At 48.6% G+C, this 17583-nt stretch overlaps 1 protein-coding gene and 1 pseudogene across 3 annotated transcripts in view; both read left to right on the forward strand.

Annotated features, from left to right (window-relative positions):
* Nucleotides 1–17583, forward strand: part of UBE3C (ubiquitin protein ligase E3C) — a 418441-nt gene that overhangs the window by 68860 nt on the left and 331998 nt on the right. For all 3 annotated transcript variants that reach the window (XM_063921903.1, XM_063921902.1, XM_063921904.1), the window contains exon 5: nt 6906–7043. In XM_063921903.1, coding sequence (XP_063777973.1) covers nt 6906–7043 — 138 coding nt within the window. The remainder of the gene's footprint in view (nt 1–6905; nt 7044–17583) is intronic.
* LOC134931219 (U2 spliceosomal RNA) lies at nt 7422–7545 on the forward strand (annotated as a pseudogene).

Genomic DNA, 17583 nt, shown 5'->3' on the forward strand with positions numbered 1-17583 from the left:
TTCAAAGGGGTGTGAACTGGCTCCTCCCTCTATGCCCCTCCTCCAGACCCCAGTTTAGAATCTGTTCCTAGGCAGACTGGATGCACTCTGAGGAGCTCTACTGAGTTTCTCTGAAAAGACTTTGTTAGGTTTTTAATTTTCAGGGAGTACTGCTTGCAACAGTCTCCCTGCTTCGTGGGACTTAGGGGAGAGAAGTCAGACCTACTTCTGTGAGTTCAAAGGCTCTGCTTCTTTGGCTACAGGACACCATTAGCTCCTGAGGGTTTGATCGCTAGGTACGCCTAGATGCTCGTTCCCAGAGCCCGCCATCACCCCCCTTGCAGAGCCAGAAGTCAGAAGACAGGTGAGTAGAAGAAGATCCGAAGACTTCAGAGACGGTGTGAGGTACTGCACAGCGATCGCACGCTGCGTGCCATGCTCCCACTACACAGCGGCACTACAGGGTGCATGGCGCTATGGGGGGGGGGAGGGGGGTGGCACGCCCTGGGCAGCATATCTAGCCTCAATAACCACCTGGCAAGAGCGGACTACGTGCCAGGGCACTGTCCGGACCCCCGCCAGTATAAAAATTTGTTTAAAAGGAGCGGGTCTGAAGCGCGCCATTATGGGGGCGGAGCTTAGCCCTCCCAGCACACAGCCCGGCGCCATTTCTCTACACAAGGCAGCAGAGACGCTGGTCCTTCCTCACACTGTTGAATAAGTATCAGGGTGACAAACGGAGGTGGGGGCACAGTAATTTTGGTGCATTAGGGACACAAACGGCTGTGGGAGTGAACCTGTCGGCACCGCCGACACCTGATTGGGTGAATATTTTGAGTTCTTTGAATGCTAATGTGGCTCTGATGAATAAAAGATTGGATAAATCTGAGTCTCAGAACCAGGCATGGAAGAAATCCGTAGAGGATGTGTTGTTTCAAGTACAAACCCCCTCGGGGTCACAAAAGCGTTCATTTGCCCAGCTGGCAGACACGGATACCGACACGGATACTGACTCAAGTGTCGACTATAGTGATGCCAGATTAGATCCAAAACTGGCAAAGAACATTCAGTATACATATCACTGAGGACCCTACTGTTCCTTGAGTCTGTATGTATAAGGGGAAGAAACCTGAGGTAACGTTTCCTCCCTCTCATGAACTGAACACGCTCTGTGAAAAGGCTTGGGAAAATCCTGACAAAAAGTTTCAGATTCCCAAAAGGATTGTAGTGGCGTATCCGTTACCCTCTGGGGATAGGGAAAAATGGGAGTCACCCCCCATTGTGGACAAAGCTCTGTCACGGCTGTCCAAAAAGGTGGCTCTTCCGTCCCCTGACACGGCAGCCCTAAAGGATCCTGCGGATCGTAGACAGGAAAATACATTGAAAGCCATTTATGTCACCACGGGTACGCTACTCAGACCAGCCATTGCATTGGCGTGGGTGAGTAGTGCTATCGAAAAATGGGCAGATAACTTGTCATCTGAAATGGATACCCTGGATAGGGATAGCATTCTTTTGACACTAGGTCATATCAGGGACGCTGCAGTCTACCTAAAGGAAGCTGCGAGGGATATTGGCCTCTTGGGATCACAGGCCAATGCCATGGCAGTCTCAGCTAGGAGAGCATTGTGGATTCATCAATGGAATGCTGATGCTGACTCTAAGAAAGCTATGGAGTCTCTACTGTATAAAGGGGGTGTGTTGTTTGGTGACGGCCTCGCTGATTTGGTATCTACGGCTACCGCGGGTAAGTCATCATTTTTACCTTATGTGCCTGCACCACAAAAGAAAGCACACCACTGTCAGATGCAGTCCTTTCGGCTCTATAAATACAGAAAGGGCCGAGGGTCTTCCTTCCTTACTACTAGAAGAAAGGGAAAAGGTAAACTATCACCGGCCGTGGCCGGTTCCCAGGAGCAGAAGTCCTCCCCGGCTTCTGCCAAATCCACCGCATGATGCTGGGGCTCCTCTGCGGGAGTCCGCACCGGTGGGGGCACGTCTCAAGCTCTTCAGTCAGTTTTGGGCTCGGTCGGCCCTGGACCCATGGGTTTTAGAAATAGTGTCCCAGGGGTACAAACTGGAGTTTCAAGACGTTCCCCCTCACCGATTTTTCAAATCCGCCTTACCAGCTTCTCTTCCGGACAGGGAAAGTGGTATGCGCCGCAATATAAAAATTGTGTCACAATCAAGCCATTGTCAGGGTTGCCCCGTCACAACAGGGAGAAGGCTTTTATTCGAGCCTGTTCGTGGTCCCGAAGCCAGACGGCTCAGTCACACCGATCCTGAACCTCAAATCCCTAAATTTCTACCTAAAAAAATTCAAATTCAAGATGGTATCTCTCCAGGCAGTGATCTCCAGTCTGGAGGAGGGGGATTTTATGGTGTCGGTAGACATAAAGGATGCCTACTTACATGTTCCCATTTCTCCCCCACATCAGGCTTACCTGAGGTTTGCAGTTTAGGAATTGCCATTACCAATTTCGGACGTTGCCGTTTGGTCTGTCCACGGCTCCGAGGGTTTTCACCAAAGTAATGGCCGAAATGATGGTTCTCCTACGCAAGCAAGGAGTCACAATTATCCCATACTTGGACGATCTCCTGATAAAGGCGAGATCCAGGGACCAATTAATGCAGAACATTACGGTCTCCCTGACAATTCTGCAGCAACATGGTTGGCTCCTAAACTTGCAAAAATCACAGTTGGTTCCGACGAGACGGCTGTCGTTTTTGGGAATGATTCTGGACACAGAATTACAGAGTTTTTCTTTCAGTGGAAAAGGCTCTGGAAATTCAGAACCTGGTCAAACAAATGCTGAATCCAGCAAGAGTATCGATCCATTAATGCACTCGGTTGTTGGGGATGATGGTGGCGGCCTACAAGGCCATTCAGTTTGGCAGATTCCATGCCAGAGTGTTTCAGTGGGACCTGTTGGACAAGTGGTCCGGGTCCCATCTGCACATGCACCGAAGGATAACCCTTTCTTCCAAGACCAGAATCTCACTCCTGTGGTGGCTGCACAGCTCTCACCTCCTAGAGGGACGCAGGTTCGGTATCCAGGACTGGATCGTGGTGACCACGGATGCGAGCCTCCGAGGCTGGGGAGCAGTCACGCAGGGGAAAAGCTTACAGGGAAAATGGTCAAAAGCTTCCAGGGCGGAACAAAGAGCAGGGCGGCAATGGCAGAGGCCACAAAGGTGCTTCATTGGGCGGAAAGGCATACAATCGCTCTGTCAGCGATCTTCATTCCAGGAGTGGACAACTGGGAAGCAGACTTCCTCAGCAGACACAATCTCCATCCAGGAGAGTGTGGTCTTCATCAAGAGGTCTTTGTAGAAGTGACAAGTCTTTGGGGAATTCCTCAAATAGACATGATGGTGTCTCACCTCAATAAGAAACTTCAGAGATATTGTTCCAGGTCGAGGGACCCTCAAGCAATAGCAGTGAACGCCCTAGTGACACCGTGGGTGTTTCAATCGGTGTACGTGTTTCCTCCGCTTCCACTCATTCCAAAAGTGATAAAGCTCATAAGAAGAACAAAGGTTCAAGCGATCCTCATTGTTCCAGACTGGCCAAGGAGGGCTTGGTATCCAGATCTTCAGGAATTACTCATGAGATCCCTGGCCTCTTCCTCTGAGGGAGGATCTGTTACAGCAGGGGCTGTGTGTGTTCCAGGACTTACCGCGACTTCGTTTGACGACTTGGAGGTTGAACGCCGGATCCTAGCCCGAAAGGGTATTCCCAAGAAAAGGGGTAACGTCAGACCAGAAAAGGGGTAACGTCTAAACATTACCACCGTATTTGGAGAAAGTACGTGTCTTGGTGTGAATCCAAGAAGGCTCCTACGGAAGAATTTCAGTTAGGACGTTTTCTCCATTTTCTACAAGCCGGTGTGGATGCATGCCTAAGGTTGGGCTCCATTAAAGTACAAATTTCAGCCTTATCGGTTTTCTTCCAAAAACAATTGGCCTCCCTTCCAGAAGTTCAGACTTTTGTGAGAGGCGTGTTGCACATCCAACCTCCCTTTGTGCCCCCTGTGTCACCGTGGGATCTTAACGTGGTGTTGCAATTCCTTCAATCTCATTGGTTTGAACCTTTACAAAAGGTGGAGTTGAAATTCCTCACTTGGAAAGTGGTCATGCTGTTGGCCTTGGCATCCGCCAGGCGGGTGTCTGAATTGGCGGCCTTGTCTCACAAGAGCCCTTATTTGATCTTCCATGAAGATAGAGCAGAGTTGAGGACTCGTCAGCAGTTTCTGCCGAAAGTTGTTTCGTCGTTCCACTTGAACCAACCTATTGTGGTGCCAGTGGCTACTGACGCCTTGCTGGAATCGAAGTTTCTCGACGTAGTCAGAGCTTTGAAAATTTATGTGGTCAGAACGGCTCAGTTTAAGAAAACGGAGGCTCTGTTTGTCCTGTATGCTCACAATAAAATTGGGGCTCCTGCTTCCAAGCAGACCATTGTGCGCTGGGTCTGTCATACGATTCAGCAGGCTCATTCTACAGCTGGATTGCCGTTACTTAAATCGGTGAAGGCCCATTCTACCAGAAAGGTGGGCTCGTCCTGGGCGGCTGCTCGGGGGGTCTTGGCATTACAACTTTGCCGAGCGGCTACTTGGTGGGGTTCAAACACCTTTGCGAAGTTCTACAAGTTTGATACCCTGGCTGATGAGGACCTCATGTTTGGTCAATCGGTGCTGCAGAGTCATCCGCACTCTCCTGCCTGTTCTAGAGCTTTGGTATAAACCCCATGGTTCTTGAAGTGACCCCAGCATCCTCTAGAACGTATGAGAAAATAGGATTTTAATACCTACCGGTAAATACTTTTCTCTTAGTCTGTAGAGGATGCTGGGCGCCCGTCCCAGTGCGTACTGTATCTGCAGTTATTAGTTATGGTTACACACACGTTGTGTTATGTTTATAGTCAGCCTGTTGCTGATGTTGTTCATGCCGTTGACTTGCTTTGTGTTAAATGCCATGTTGTACGGCGTGCTTGAGGTGTGAGCTGGTATGTATCTCACCTTAGTTTAACAATAAATCCTTTTCCTCGAAATGTCCGTCTACCTGGGTACAGTTCCTATAACTGGGGTCTGGAGGAAGGGCATAGAGGGAGGAGCCAGTTCACACCCCTTTGAAAGTCTTAAAGTGCCCATGTCTCCTGCGGATCCCGTCTCTACCCCATGGTTCTTGAAGTGACCCCAGCATCCTCTACGGACTAAGAGAAAAGGATTTACCGGTAGGTATTAAAATCCTATTTTTAGGCTTAATTCGTGTTTGTACGCAGTTCCGATGTTCACTCTATTGAACTACGTAGACTGCACATGTGGCAGCAAAAAGGCAGACTTGTCATGGCCATTTCGTGGTGTGTATCTGCCTTGAGCTGCGATCACGTACGCAGAGAAACATAGCACCAGTGTTGCTACTGCTTCAGCCGGTCTGCGTGACCAAAGACTCCGGGAGTAGATGTTCCTTGTTATTGCGTCAGTGCTGCGTGTGTGTGTGCAGTTGCTGAGGACTTTGTGATGGCTCTGGTATGCGTGTCTATTCTATTTACTTTTGATTTATTAGCTAGTCCGTAGCCTTAAACACTGCAGCTGCGTAGACGTGTGCCTACAAACATGAATTAGGCCCTTTGTTTGAATGCAACAAATGTAATCTAGATATACATTCTAGGTGTTGGTAGTCTATCTACAATAGGGGGAGATGTATCAAATTTTCTAAGGTAGGCAGATGGAGAAGTTGCCCATCACAGCCGACCATCTTCTAGCAATTTTAATAGAATGTTCTTTATATATAAAAGCTAGTAGCTGATTCTTTGCTATTGGCAACTTCACCATTTTATTGTTTTTAGAAGGTTTGATGCATCTCACTTTAGGCTTAATAAATGACCAATTAATATAGGGCGGTAACGAATTAGCTGCACTAATTTACCACGGCTAGTTGACTTATTAGCCCTGATGCCATCACTTTTCGGCATCTCAAATAGCAAGGTTTATTCCCCTCCCCAAAGCAGGTAAAACTAGATCCCCGATGAGTAAACATTTTTTATTTTTTATTTTGTGGCTGCGGAAACACACAGGTCCGCTGCATTTCGCAGATACTGTGCGTTACTGTGCAAAAACGGGTAATTGATCACACTATAGTTGGATAGCCAGATAATGCCAATTTATCACGATAAAAGCTGCATTTTTTTTTTGTGTGCAACCAATAAATTACTGTAGGTATTAGGATACTGTAGTGGCAAAAACTGTCCCACAACTTTTACCCATTGTATAAAATGTGGTCGAATTCTTGGAATTTCTGAAAGATGATGCTGTGCAGAATAATGTAGGCAGAACTGCACCTATAGTACTAATACTGTTGCCAGTAACAACTGGTTCCTCAAAGGAAAGAAAGTCTGCTTTTCAGTATGGCTTACTCTGACTTCCATTATTCTTGCTTATGTTTTGGGGAATAAAATATTCCTGCCATTCATACTGGTAAACTCCTTTCCTTTTTTAGTCCTGGAATAAAAAAACGGGTGTGGGAATCACAAAAGGCAAATTTTGTTTTTTTATTTAACTATTTTGAAAAAAATGTTTTCCCACGATTAGGGGTATGAATTGTATTCAATGGTATGAATTGGCAAGAGAGATGATTTATCTAGCAACTTTGCTGCTGGATTTAAAGCGGCATTTAAAAAAAGCCCTATATTTATTTGTTTTGTTTTATTTTATTAAAGGCAAAGTCAGGGTGTTAAGTCTGACCCCTCCCCATTAGGTATTTTCATAAGGGAGTAGGACAATTTTGCATGATCCCATCCATTCAGGTGCTAATAAACAACTCTCAATGGCCGGTTTCTTCCTGCAGACTAGTTCATGTAAGCCACATTCTCATATCATGCAGCTATTAGCGTTCGTCACCAATAACTCCTGTTTTTTTTCTTTAAGTACTCCATCCAAAGAAGTGAATTTGATAACTGCGCCAACTCGCCCACTTTCAACGTGACTGCAGATGGAAGCACACTTTCACTTCTAGTGCGGAAACTGCTCTTTTTCTATACACAGAATGAGGATTCAAAGCGCTTGGTAAGGAACAAAGTTTATTACTACATACTGAAAAGAGATTGCCGTATTTGATGTATTTAATGCACAGCAGTGTTTACTTGTGAACCAAAATATTGCAAAGCTTTCTGGGTCCCATAGAGTAATCTAAAATATATCTCCTGCAAAAAGTAATATCATTGTTTTAAGTGGAGCTCATTGAGCGATGATAGAACCCAGAGAGGAGTGGACTGCTGGACCTTTTCAGCCATTATGAGGGGCCACTCAGACACAAGAATCACAGTTTTGTATTCTCTCACAGCTTGTTAAAGTCAAGTTTTCCTTTCACAGAACATGACTGTAGTAATGCAAATTGCTGTATAGATTAGAGATGCCATATGTTCAAGTGACATAGCAGGGATCTTATCTTCTCTGCCTTTTGGCTAAGATCAAGTGTAGTATCTGCTCGAGGGAAACACAGGGTGGAGTATCTGTTTTTACACTAGGAGCGTGAGAGGTTCCTAGATGTGGAATGGAGAAACACCTTGTGGAGTACCATGCCGGGGTGTGGCAATGCCTCTGGGCGAGAGGGGAGAAAAACTGGGCTTAGTATCCACCGTCCTTCTAAGGGGATGAAATAGGGCCCCTTGCGTGGAGTGGAGAACGGCCTGGTCTAGTATCTTCTCTTGTACTGGGGGTTGACCCCGGCATAGAGTGGGTATGAAGCTTGGTCTGGCTGAGAGGTCGGGAGCAGCTAGAAGCTCGAGGTGTTTTGTGCCCCTGGAACTGGAAGGGACAGGAGTGCCGGAAATGCACTGGGGTTTCGAGCCACCTTTGCACTAAGGCACTTTTTTTTTAATCCCCCCCCCCCCCCCCCCGACCTTCTGGCTGGGGCTTATTTATTTATTTATACACGCACGTGTTTTGCACTTATGCACAGCACAAGCACTTATTTCTCTATCGTCCTAGTGGATGCTGGGGTTCCTGAAAGGACCATGGGAATAGCGGCTCCGCAGGAGACAGGGCACAAAAGTAAAGCTTTCCGATCAGGTGGTGTGCACTGGCTCCTCCCCCTATGACCCTCCTCCAAGCCAGTTAGATTTTTGTGCCCGGCCGAGAAGGGTGCAATTCTAGGTGGCTCTCCTAAAGAGCTGCTTAGAGAAAGTTTAGCTTAGGTTTTTTACTTTACAGTGAGTCCTGCTGGCAACAGGATCACTGCAACGAGGGACAGAGGGGAGAAGAAGTGAACTCACCTGCGTGCAGGATGGATTGGCTTCTTGGCTACTGGACATCAGCTCCAGAGGGACGATCACAGGTACAGCCTGGATGGTCACCGGAGCCTTGCCGCCGGCCCCCTTGCAGATGCTGAAGTAAGAAGAGGTCCAGAATCGGCGGCAGAAGACTCCTCAGTCTTCTAAAGGTAGCGCACAGCACTGCAGCTGTGCGCCATTTTCCTCTCCGCACACTTCACACGGCAGTCACTGAGGGTGCAGGGCGCTGGGAGGGGGGCGCCCTGGGAGGCAAATGAATACCTATTTTGGCTAAAAATACCTCACATATAGCCTCCGGAGGCTATATGGAGATATTTAACCCCTGCCAGAATCCGTTAAGAGCGGGAGACGAGGCCGCCGAAAAAGGGGCGGGGCCTATCTCCTCAGCACACAGCGCCATTTTCCCTCACAGAAAGGCTGGAGGGAAGGCTCCCAGGCTCTCCCCTGCACTGCACTACAGAAACAGGGTTAAAACAGAGAGGGGGGGCACTAATTTGGCGATATGCTTATATATTAAGATGCTATAAGGGAAAACACTTATATAAGGTTGTCCCTATATAATTATAGCGTTTTTGGTGTGTGCTGGCAAACTCTCCCTCTGTCTCTCCAAAGGGCTAGTGGGTCCTGTCCTCTATCAGAGCATTCCCTGTGTGTGTGCTGTGTGTCGGTACGTGTGTGTCGACATGTAGGAGGACGATGTTGGTGAGGAGGCGGAGCAATTGCCTGTAATGGTGATGTCACTCTCTAGGGAGTCGACACCGGAATGGATGGCTTATTTAGGAAATTACGTGATAATGTCAACACGCTGCAAGGTCGGTTGACGACATGAGACGGCCGACAAACAATTAGTACCGGTCCAGACGTCTCAAAAACACCGTCAGGGGTTTTAAAACGCCCGTTTACTTTAGTCGGTCGACACAGACACAGACAGGGACACTGAATCCAGTGTCGACGGTGAATAAACAAACGTATTCCTTATTAGGGCCACACGTTAAAGGCAATGAAGGAGGTGTTACATATTTCTGATACTACAAGTACCACAAAAGAGGGTATTATGTGGGATGTGAAAAAACTACCATAGTTTTTCCTGAATCAGATAAATTAAATAAAGTGTGTGATGATGCGTGGGTTCCCCCCGATAGAAAATTATGGGCGGTATACCCTTTCCCGCCAGAAGTTAGGGCGCGTTGGGAAACACCCCTTAAGGTGGATAAGGCGCTCACACGCTTATCAAAACAAGTGGCGGTACCGTCTATAGATAGGGCCGTCCTCAAGGACCAGCTGACAGGAGGCTGGAAAAATATCATAAAAAGTATATACACACATACTGGTGTTATACTGCGACCAGCGATCGCCTCAGCCTGGATGTGCAGAGCTGGGGTGGCTTGGTCGGATTCCCTGACTAAAAATATTGATACCCTTGACAGGGACAGTATTTTATTGACTATAGAGCATTTAAAGGATGCATTTCTATATATGCGAGATGCACAGAGGGATATTTGCACTCTGGCATCATGAGTAAATGCGATGTCCATAACTGCCAAAAGATGTTATGGACACGACAGTGGTCAGGTGATGCAGATTCCAAACGGCACAAAGGTGTATTGCCGTATAAAGGAAGAGGAGTTATTTGGGGTCGGTCCATCGGACCTGGTGGCCACGGCAACTGCTGGAAAATCCACCGTTTTTTACCCTAAGTCACATCTCTGCAGAAAAAGACACCGTCTTTTCAGCCTCAGTCCTCTCGTCCCTATAAGATCATATCTGCCCAGGGATAGAGGAAAGGGAAGAAGACTGCAGCAGGCAGCCCATTCCCAGGAACAGAAGCGTTCCACCGCTTCTGACAAGTTCTCAGCATGGCGCTGAGACCGTACAGGACCCCTGGATCCTACAAGTAGTATCCCAGGGGTACAGATTGGAAGGTCGAGACGTTTCCCCTTCGCAGGCTCCTGAAGTCTGCTTTACCAAGGTCTCCCTCCGACAAGGAGGCAGTATGGAAATAAATTCACAAGCTGTATTCCCAGCAGGTGATAACTAAATTACCCCTCCTACTACAAGAAAAGGGGTATTATTCCACACTATATTGTGGTACTGAAGCCAGAAGGCTAGGTGAGACTTATTCTAAAAAAAAAAATTTTTGAACACTTACAAAGGTTCAAATCAAGATGGAGTCACTCAGAGCAGTGATAACGAACCAGGAAGAAGAGGACTATATAGTGTCCCGGGACATCAGGGATGCTTACCTCTATGTCCCAAATTTGCCCTTCTCACTAAGGGTACCTCAGGTTCGTGGTGCAGAACTGTCACTATCAGTTTCAGACGCTGCCGTTTGGATTGTCCACGGCACCCCGGGTCTTTACCAAGGTAATGGCCGAAATGATGATTCTTCTTCGAAGAAAAGGCGTCTTAAGTATCCCTTACTTGGACGATTTCCTGATAAGGGCATAGTCCAGGGAACAGTTGGAGGTCGGAGTAGCACTATCTCGGATACTGCTACAACAGCACGGGTGGATTCTAAATATTCCAAAATCGCAGCTGATCCGACGACACGTCTGCTGTGCCTAGGGATGATTCTGGACACAGTCCAGAAAAAGGTGTTTCTCCCGGAAGAGAAAGCCAGGGAGTTATCCGAGTTAGTCAGGAACCTCCTAAAAACAGTGCATCATTGCACAAGGGTCCTGGTAAAAATGGTGGCTTCCTACGAAGCAATTCCATTCGGCAGATTTCACGCAAGAACTTTTCAGTGGGATCTGCTGGACAAATGGCCCGGATCGCATCTTCAGATGCATCAGCGGATAACCCTATATCCAAGGACAAGGGTGTCTCTCCTGTGGTGGTTATAGAGTGCTCATCTTCTAGAGGGCCGCAGATTCGGCATTCAGGATTGGATGCTGGTGACCACGGAGCCCAGCCCGAGAGGCTGGGGAGCAGTCACACAGGGAAAAAATTTCCAGGGAGTGTGATCAAGTCTGGAGACTTTTCTCCACATAAATATACTGGAGCTAAGGGTAAATTTATAATGCTCTAAGCTTAGCAAGACCTCTGCTTCAGGGTCAGCCGGTATTTATCCAGTGGGAAAAACATCACGGCAGTCGCCCACGTAAACAGACAGGGCGACACAAGAAGCAGGAGGGCAATGGCAAAAACTGCAAGGACTTTTCGCTGGGCGGAAAATCATGTGATAGCACTGTCAGCAGTGTTTCATCCCGGGAATGGAAACTGGGAAGCAGACTTCCTCAGCAGGCACGACCTCCACCCGGGAGAGTGGAAACTTCATCGGGAAGTTTTTTCCACATGATTGTAAACCGTTGGGAAATACCAAAGGTGGACATGATGGCGTCCCGTCTGAACAAAAAACGGGACAGGTATTGCGCCAGGTCAAGAGACCCTCAGGCAATAGCTGTGGACGTTCTGGTAACACCGTGGGTGTACCAGTCGGTGTATGTGTTCCCTCCTCTGCTTCTCATACCTAAGGTGCTGAGAATTATAAGACGTAGAGGAGTAAGAACTATACTCATGGCTCCGGATTGGCCAAGAAGGACTTGGTACCCGGAACTTCAAGAGATGCTTACAGAGGTCTTATGGCCTCTGCCGCTAAGAAGGGACTTGCTTCAGCAAGTACCATGTCTGTTCCAAGACTTACCGCAGCTGCGTTTGTCGGCATGGCGGTGGAAAGCCGGATCCTAAGAGAAAAAGGCATTCCGGAAGAGGTCATTCCTACCCTGGTCAAAGCCAGAAAGGAGGTGACCGCACAACATTATCACCACATGTGGCGAAAATATGTTGCGTGGTGTGAGGCCAGGAAGGCCCCACAAAGAAATTTCAACTCGGTCGTTTCCTGCATTTCCTGCAAACAGGAGTGTCTATGGGCCTCAAATTGGGGTCCATTAAGGTTCAAATTTCGGCCCTGTCGATTTTCTTCCAGAAAGAATTGGCTTCAGTTCCTGAAGTCCAGAAGTTGTCAAGGGAGTATTGCATATACAACCCCCTTTTGTGCCTCCAGTGGCACTGTGGGATCTCAACGTAGTTCTGGGATTCCTCAAATCACATTGGTTTAAAACCAGTCAAATCTGTGGATTTGAAGCATCTCACAGGAAAAGTGACCATGCTCTTGGCCCTGGCCTGGACCAGGCGAGTGTCAAATTGGTGGTTTTTTCTCAAAAAAGCCCATATCTGTTTGTCCATTCGGACAGGGCAGAGCTGCGGACTCGTCCCCAGTTCTCTCCCTAAGGTGGTGTCAGTGTTTTACCTGAACCAGCTTATTGTGGTGCCTTGCACCTACTAGGGACTTGGAGGACTCCAAGTTGCTAGATGTTGTCAGGGCCCTGAAAATATGTTCCAGGACGGCTGGAGTCAGGAAAACTGACTTGCTGTTATCCTGTATGCACCCAACAAACTGGGTGCTCTTGCTTCTAAGCAGACTATTGCTAGTTGGATGTGTAATACAATTCAGCTTGCACATTCTGTGGCAGGCCTGCCACAGCCAAAATATGTAAATGCCCATTCCACAAGGAAGGTGGGCTCATCTTGGGCGGCTGCCCGAGGGGTCTCGGCTTTACAACTTTGCCGAGCAGCTACTTGGTCAGGGGCAAACACGTTTGCTAAATTCTACAAATTTGATACCCTGGCTAAGGAGGACCTGGAGTTCTCTCATTCGGTGCTGCAGAGTCATCCGCACTCTCCCGCCCGTTTGGGAGCTTTGGTATAATCCCCATGGTCCTTTCAGGAACCCCAGCATCCACTAGGACGATAGAGAAAATAAGAATGTACTTACCGATAATTCTATTTCTCGGAGTCCGTAGTGGATGCTGGGCGCCCATCCCAAGTGCGGATTATCTGCAATACTTGTACATAGTTACAAAAATCGGGTTATTATTGTTGTGAGCCATCTTTTCAGAGGCTCCGCTGTTATCATACTGTTAACTGGGTTTAGATCACAAGTTGTACGGTGTGATTGGTGTGGCTGGTATGAGTCTTACCCGGGATTCAAAATTCCTCCCTTATTGTGTACGCTCGTCCGGGCACAGTACCTAACTGGCTTGGAGGAGGGTCATAGGGGGAGGAGCCAGTGCACACCACCTGATCGGAAAGCTTTACTTTTGTGCCCTGTCTCCTGCGGAGCCGCTATTCCCATGGTCCTTTCAGGAACCCCAGCATCCACTACGGACTCCGAGAAATAGAATTATCGGTAAGTAAATTCTTATTTTTTGTTTTTTGTAGTGTCACGTCACGGTTTTGTTTGGGGTTTAGGTGAGACCCTTATGGGCCACCCTCTCTCCTAAAGTTGCTGAGGCCCTCTCCTTTTGGGGAGGGCCAGAGGCTGATTTCGGTCCCCAGGGGGAAGCTTCAGCCAACCCTGGGGATACACTAGGGTCCCTCCGCGCTTCGGCAAGGGGGGACCCACAGTCCCTTTTTTCCCTCAGTAGGCCTTTGGGCTCTGAGGGTTAGGGGAGTAACGGGGCCCTTCTCCTTTCGGAGAGGGTCCAAGAACCTACGCCCCCAGCACGTTTGGTCACAGACACTGGGTGATGAAGCCACGCACCTCGGGCTTTAAGTAAAAAAAAAAAAAAAAAGCAGGGATCTTATCACACTTCCTTTTAACCATTACATAAAGTCGATTCAAATGTATTTGTGGAATTGCCTTAACCACTTAACTGACCATTTCTCTGACGTCCTAGTGGATGCTGGGAACTCCGTAAGGACCATGGGGAATAGCGGCTCCGCAGGAGACTAAGCACAAAAGTAAAAGCTTTAGGACTACCTGGTGTGCACTGGCTCCTCCCCCTATGACCCTCCTCCAAGCCTCAGTTAGATTTTTGTGCCCGAACGAGAAGGGTGCATACTAGGTGGCTCTCCTGAGCTGCTTAGAGTAAAAGTTTAAATTAGGTTTTTTATTTTCAGTGAGTCCTGCTGGCAACAGGCTCACTGCACCGAGGGACTAAGGGGAGAAGAAGCGAACTCACCTGCGTGCAGAGTGGATTGGGCTTCTTAGGCTACTGGACATTAGCTCCAGAGGGACGATCACAGGCCCAGCCATGGATGGGTCCCAGAGCCGCGCCGCCGGCCCCCTTACAGAGCCAGAAGACAGAAGAGGTCCGGGAAATCGGCGGCAGAAGACGTCCTGTCTTCAATAAGGTAGCGCACAGCACCGCAGCTGTGCGCCATTGCTCTCAGCACACTTCACACTCCGGTCACTGAGGGTGCAGGGCGCTGGGGGGGGGGGCGCCCTGAGAAGCAATAAAAACACCTTAGATGGCTAAAAATACATCACATATAGCTCCTGGGCTATATGGATGCATTTAACCCCTGCCAGTTTTTCCTTAAAAAAGCGGGAGAAAGGCCGCCGAGAAGGGGGCGGAGCCTATCTCCTCAGCACACAAGCGCCATTTTCCCTCACAGCTCCGTTGGAGGGAAGCTCCCTGGCTCTCCCCTGCAGTCCTGCACTACAGAAACAGGGTAAAACAAGAGAGGGGGGGCACTAATTTGGCAGATTAATAAAAACAGCAGCTATATAAGGGAAAAACACTTATATAAGGTTATCCCTGTATATATATAGCGCTCTGGTGTGTGCTGGCAAACTCTCCCTCTGTCTCCCCAAAGGGCTAGTGGGGTCCTGTCCTCTATCAGAGCATTCCCTGTGTGTGTGCTGTGTGTCGGTACGTTGTGTCGACATGTATGAGGAGGAAAATGGTATGGAGGCGGAGCAATTGCCTGTAATAGTGATGTCACCCCCTAGGGAGTCGACACCTGACTGGATGGTCTTATGGAAGGAATTACGTGATAGCGTCAGCACTTTACAAAAGACTGTTGACGACATGAGACAGCCGGAAAAACAGTTAATACCTGTCCAGTCGTCTCAAACACCGTCAGGGGCTCTAAAGCGCCCTTTACCTCAGATGGTCGACACAGACCCAGACACTGACTCCAGTGTCGACGGTGAGGAAACAAACGTATTTTCCAGTAGGGCCACACGTTACATGATCACGGCAATGAAGGAGGCTTTGAACATTTCTGATACTACAAGTACCACAAAAAAGGGTATTATGTGGGGTGTGAAAAAACTACCCGTAGTTTTTCCTGAATCAGATGAATTAAATGAGGTGTGTGATGATGCGTGGGTTTCCCCCGATAAAAAAACTGCTAATTTCTAAAAAATTATTGGCATTATACCCTTTCCCGCCAGAGGTTAGGGCGCGTTGGGAAACACCCCCTAGGGTAGATAAGGCGCTCACACGCTTATCAAAACAAGTGGCGTTACCGTCTCCTGATACGGCCGCCCTCAAAGAGCCAGTTGATAGGAAGCTGAAAAATATCCTAAAAAGTATATACACACATACTGGTGTTATACTGCGACCAGCAATCGCCTCAGCCTGGATGTGCAGTGCGGGGCTGGCTTGGTCGGATTCCCTGACTGAAAATATTGATACCCTGGACAGGGACAGTATATTATTGACTATAGAGCATTTAAAGGATGCATTTCTATATATGCGAGATGCACAGAGGGATATTTGCACTCTGGCATCAAGAGTAAGTGCGCTGTCCATTTCTGCCAGAAGAGGGTTATGGACGCGACAGTGGTCAGGTGATGCGGATTCCAAACGGCATATGGAAGTATTGCCGTATAAAGGGGAGGAGTTATTTGGGGTCGGTCTATCGGACCTGGTGGCCACGGCAACGGCTGGGAAATCCACCTTTTTACCCCAGGTCACCTCTCAGCAGAAAAAGACACCGTCTTTTCAGGCTCAGTCCTTTCGTCCCCATAAGGGCAAGCGGGCAAAAGGCCACTCATATCTGCCCCGGGGCAGAGGAAGGGGAAAAAGACTGCAGCAGGCAGCCTCTTCCCAGGAACAGAAGCCCTCCCCCGCTTCTGCCAAGTCCTCAGCATGACGCTGGGGCCTTACAAGCGGACTCGGGTACGGTGGGGGGTCGTCTCAAGAATTTCAGCGCGCAGTGGGCTCACTCGCAAGTGGACCCCTGAATCCTGCAGGTAGTATCTCAGGGGTACAAATTGGAATTCGAGACGTCTCCCCCCTCGCCGGTTCCTGAAGTCTGCTTTACCAACGTCTCCCTCCGAAAGGGAGGCGGTATTGGAAGCCATTCACAAGCTGTATTCCCAGCAGGTGATAATCAAGGTACCCCTCCTACAACAGGGAAAGGGGTATTATTCCACGCTGTTTGTGGTACCGAAGCCGGACGGCTCGGTGAGACCTATTTTAAATCTGAAATCATTGAACACTTACATACAAAGGTTCAAATTCAAGATGGAGTCACTCAGAGCAGTGATAGCGAACCTGGAAGAAGGGGACTATATGGTGTCTCTGGACATCAAGGATGCTTACCTCCATGTCCCAATTTGCCCTTCTCACCAAGGGTACCTCAGGTTTGTGGTACAGAACTGTCACTATCAGTTTCAGACGCTGCCGTTTGGATTGTCCACGGCACCCCGGGTCTTTACCAAGGTAATGGCCGAAATGATGATTCTTCTTCGAAGAAAAGGCGTCTTAATTATCCCTTACTTGGACGATCTCCTGATAAGGGCAAGGTCCAGGGAACAGTTAGAGGTCGGAGTAGCACTATCTCAAGTAGTACTACGACAGCACGGGTGGATTCTAAATATTCCAAAATCGCAGCTGATTCCGACGACACGTCTGCTGTTCCTAGGGATGATTCTGGACACAGTCCAGAAAAAGGTGTTTCTCCCGGAGGAGAAAGCCAGGGAGTTATCCGAGCTAGTCAGGAACCTCCTAAAACCAGGCCAAGTGTCAGTGCATCAATGCACAAGGGTCCTGGGAAAAATGGTGGCTTCTTACGAAGCGATTCCATTCGGCAGATTCCACGCAAGAACTTTTCAGTGGGATCTGCTGGACAAATGGTCCGGATCGCATCTTCAGATGCATCAGCGGATAACCCTGTCTCCAAGGACAAGGGTGTCTCTCCTGTGGTGGTTGCAGAGTGCTCATCTTCTAGAGGGCCGCAGATTCGGCATTCAGGACTGGGTCCTGGTGACCACGGATGCCAGCCTGAGAGGCTGGGGAGCAGTCACACAGGGAAAAAATTTCCAGGGCTTGTGGTCAAGCATGGAAACGTAATTTCACATAAATATCCTGGAACTAAGGGCCATTTACAATGCCCTAAGTCAAGCAAGGCCTCTGCTTCAGGGTCAGCCGGTGTTGATCCAGTCGGACAACATCACGGCAGTCGCCCACGTAAACAGACAGGGCGGCACAAGAAGCAGGAGGGCAATGGCAGAAGTTGCAAGGATTCTTCGCTGGGCGGAAAATCATGTGATAGCACTGTCAGCAGTGTTCATTCCG

The sequence above is a fragment of the Pseudophryne corroboree genome, chromosome 5, assembly GCF_028390025.1.
Source record: "Pseudophryne corroboree isolate aPseCor3 chromosome 5, aPseCor3.hap2, whole genome shotgun sequence".
NCBI classification, from domain to species: Eukaryota; Metazoa; Chordata; class Amphibia; order Anura; family Myobatrachidae; genus Pseudophryne; species Pseudophryne corroboree.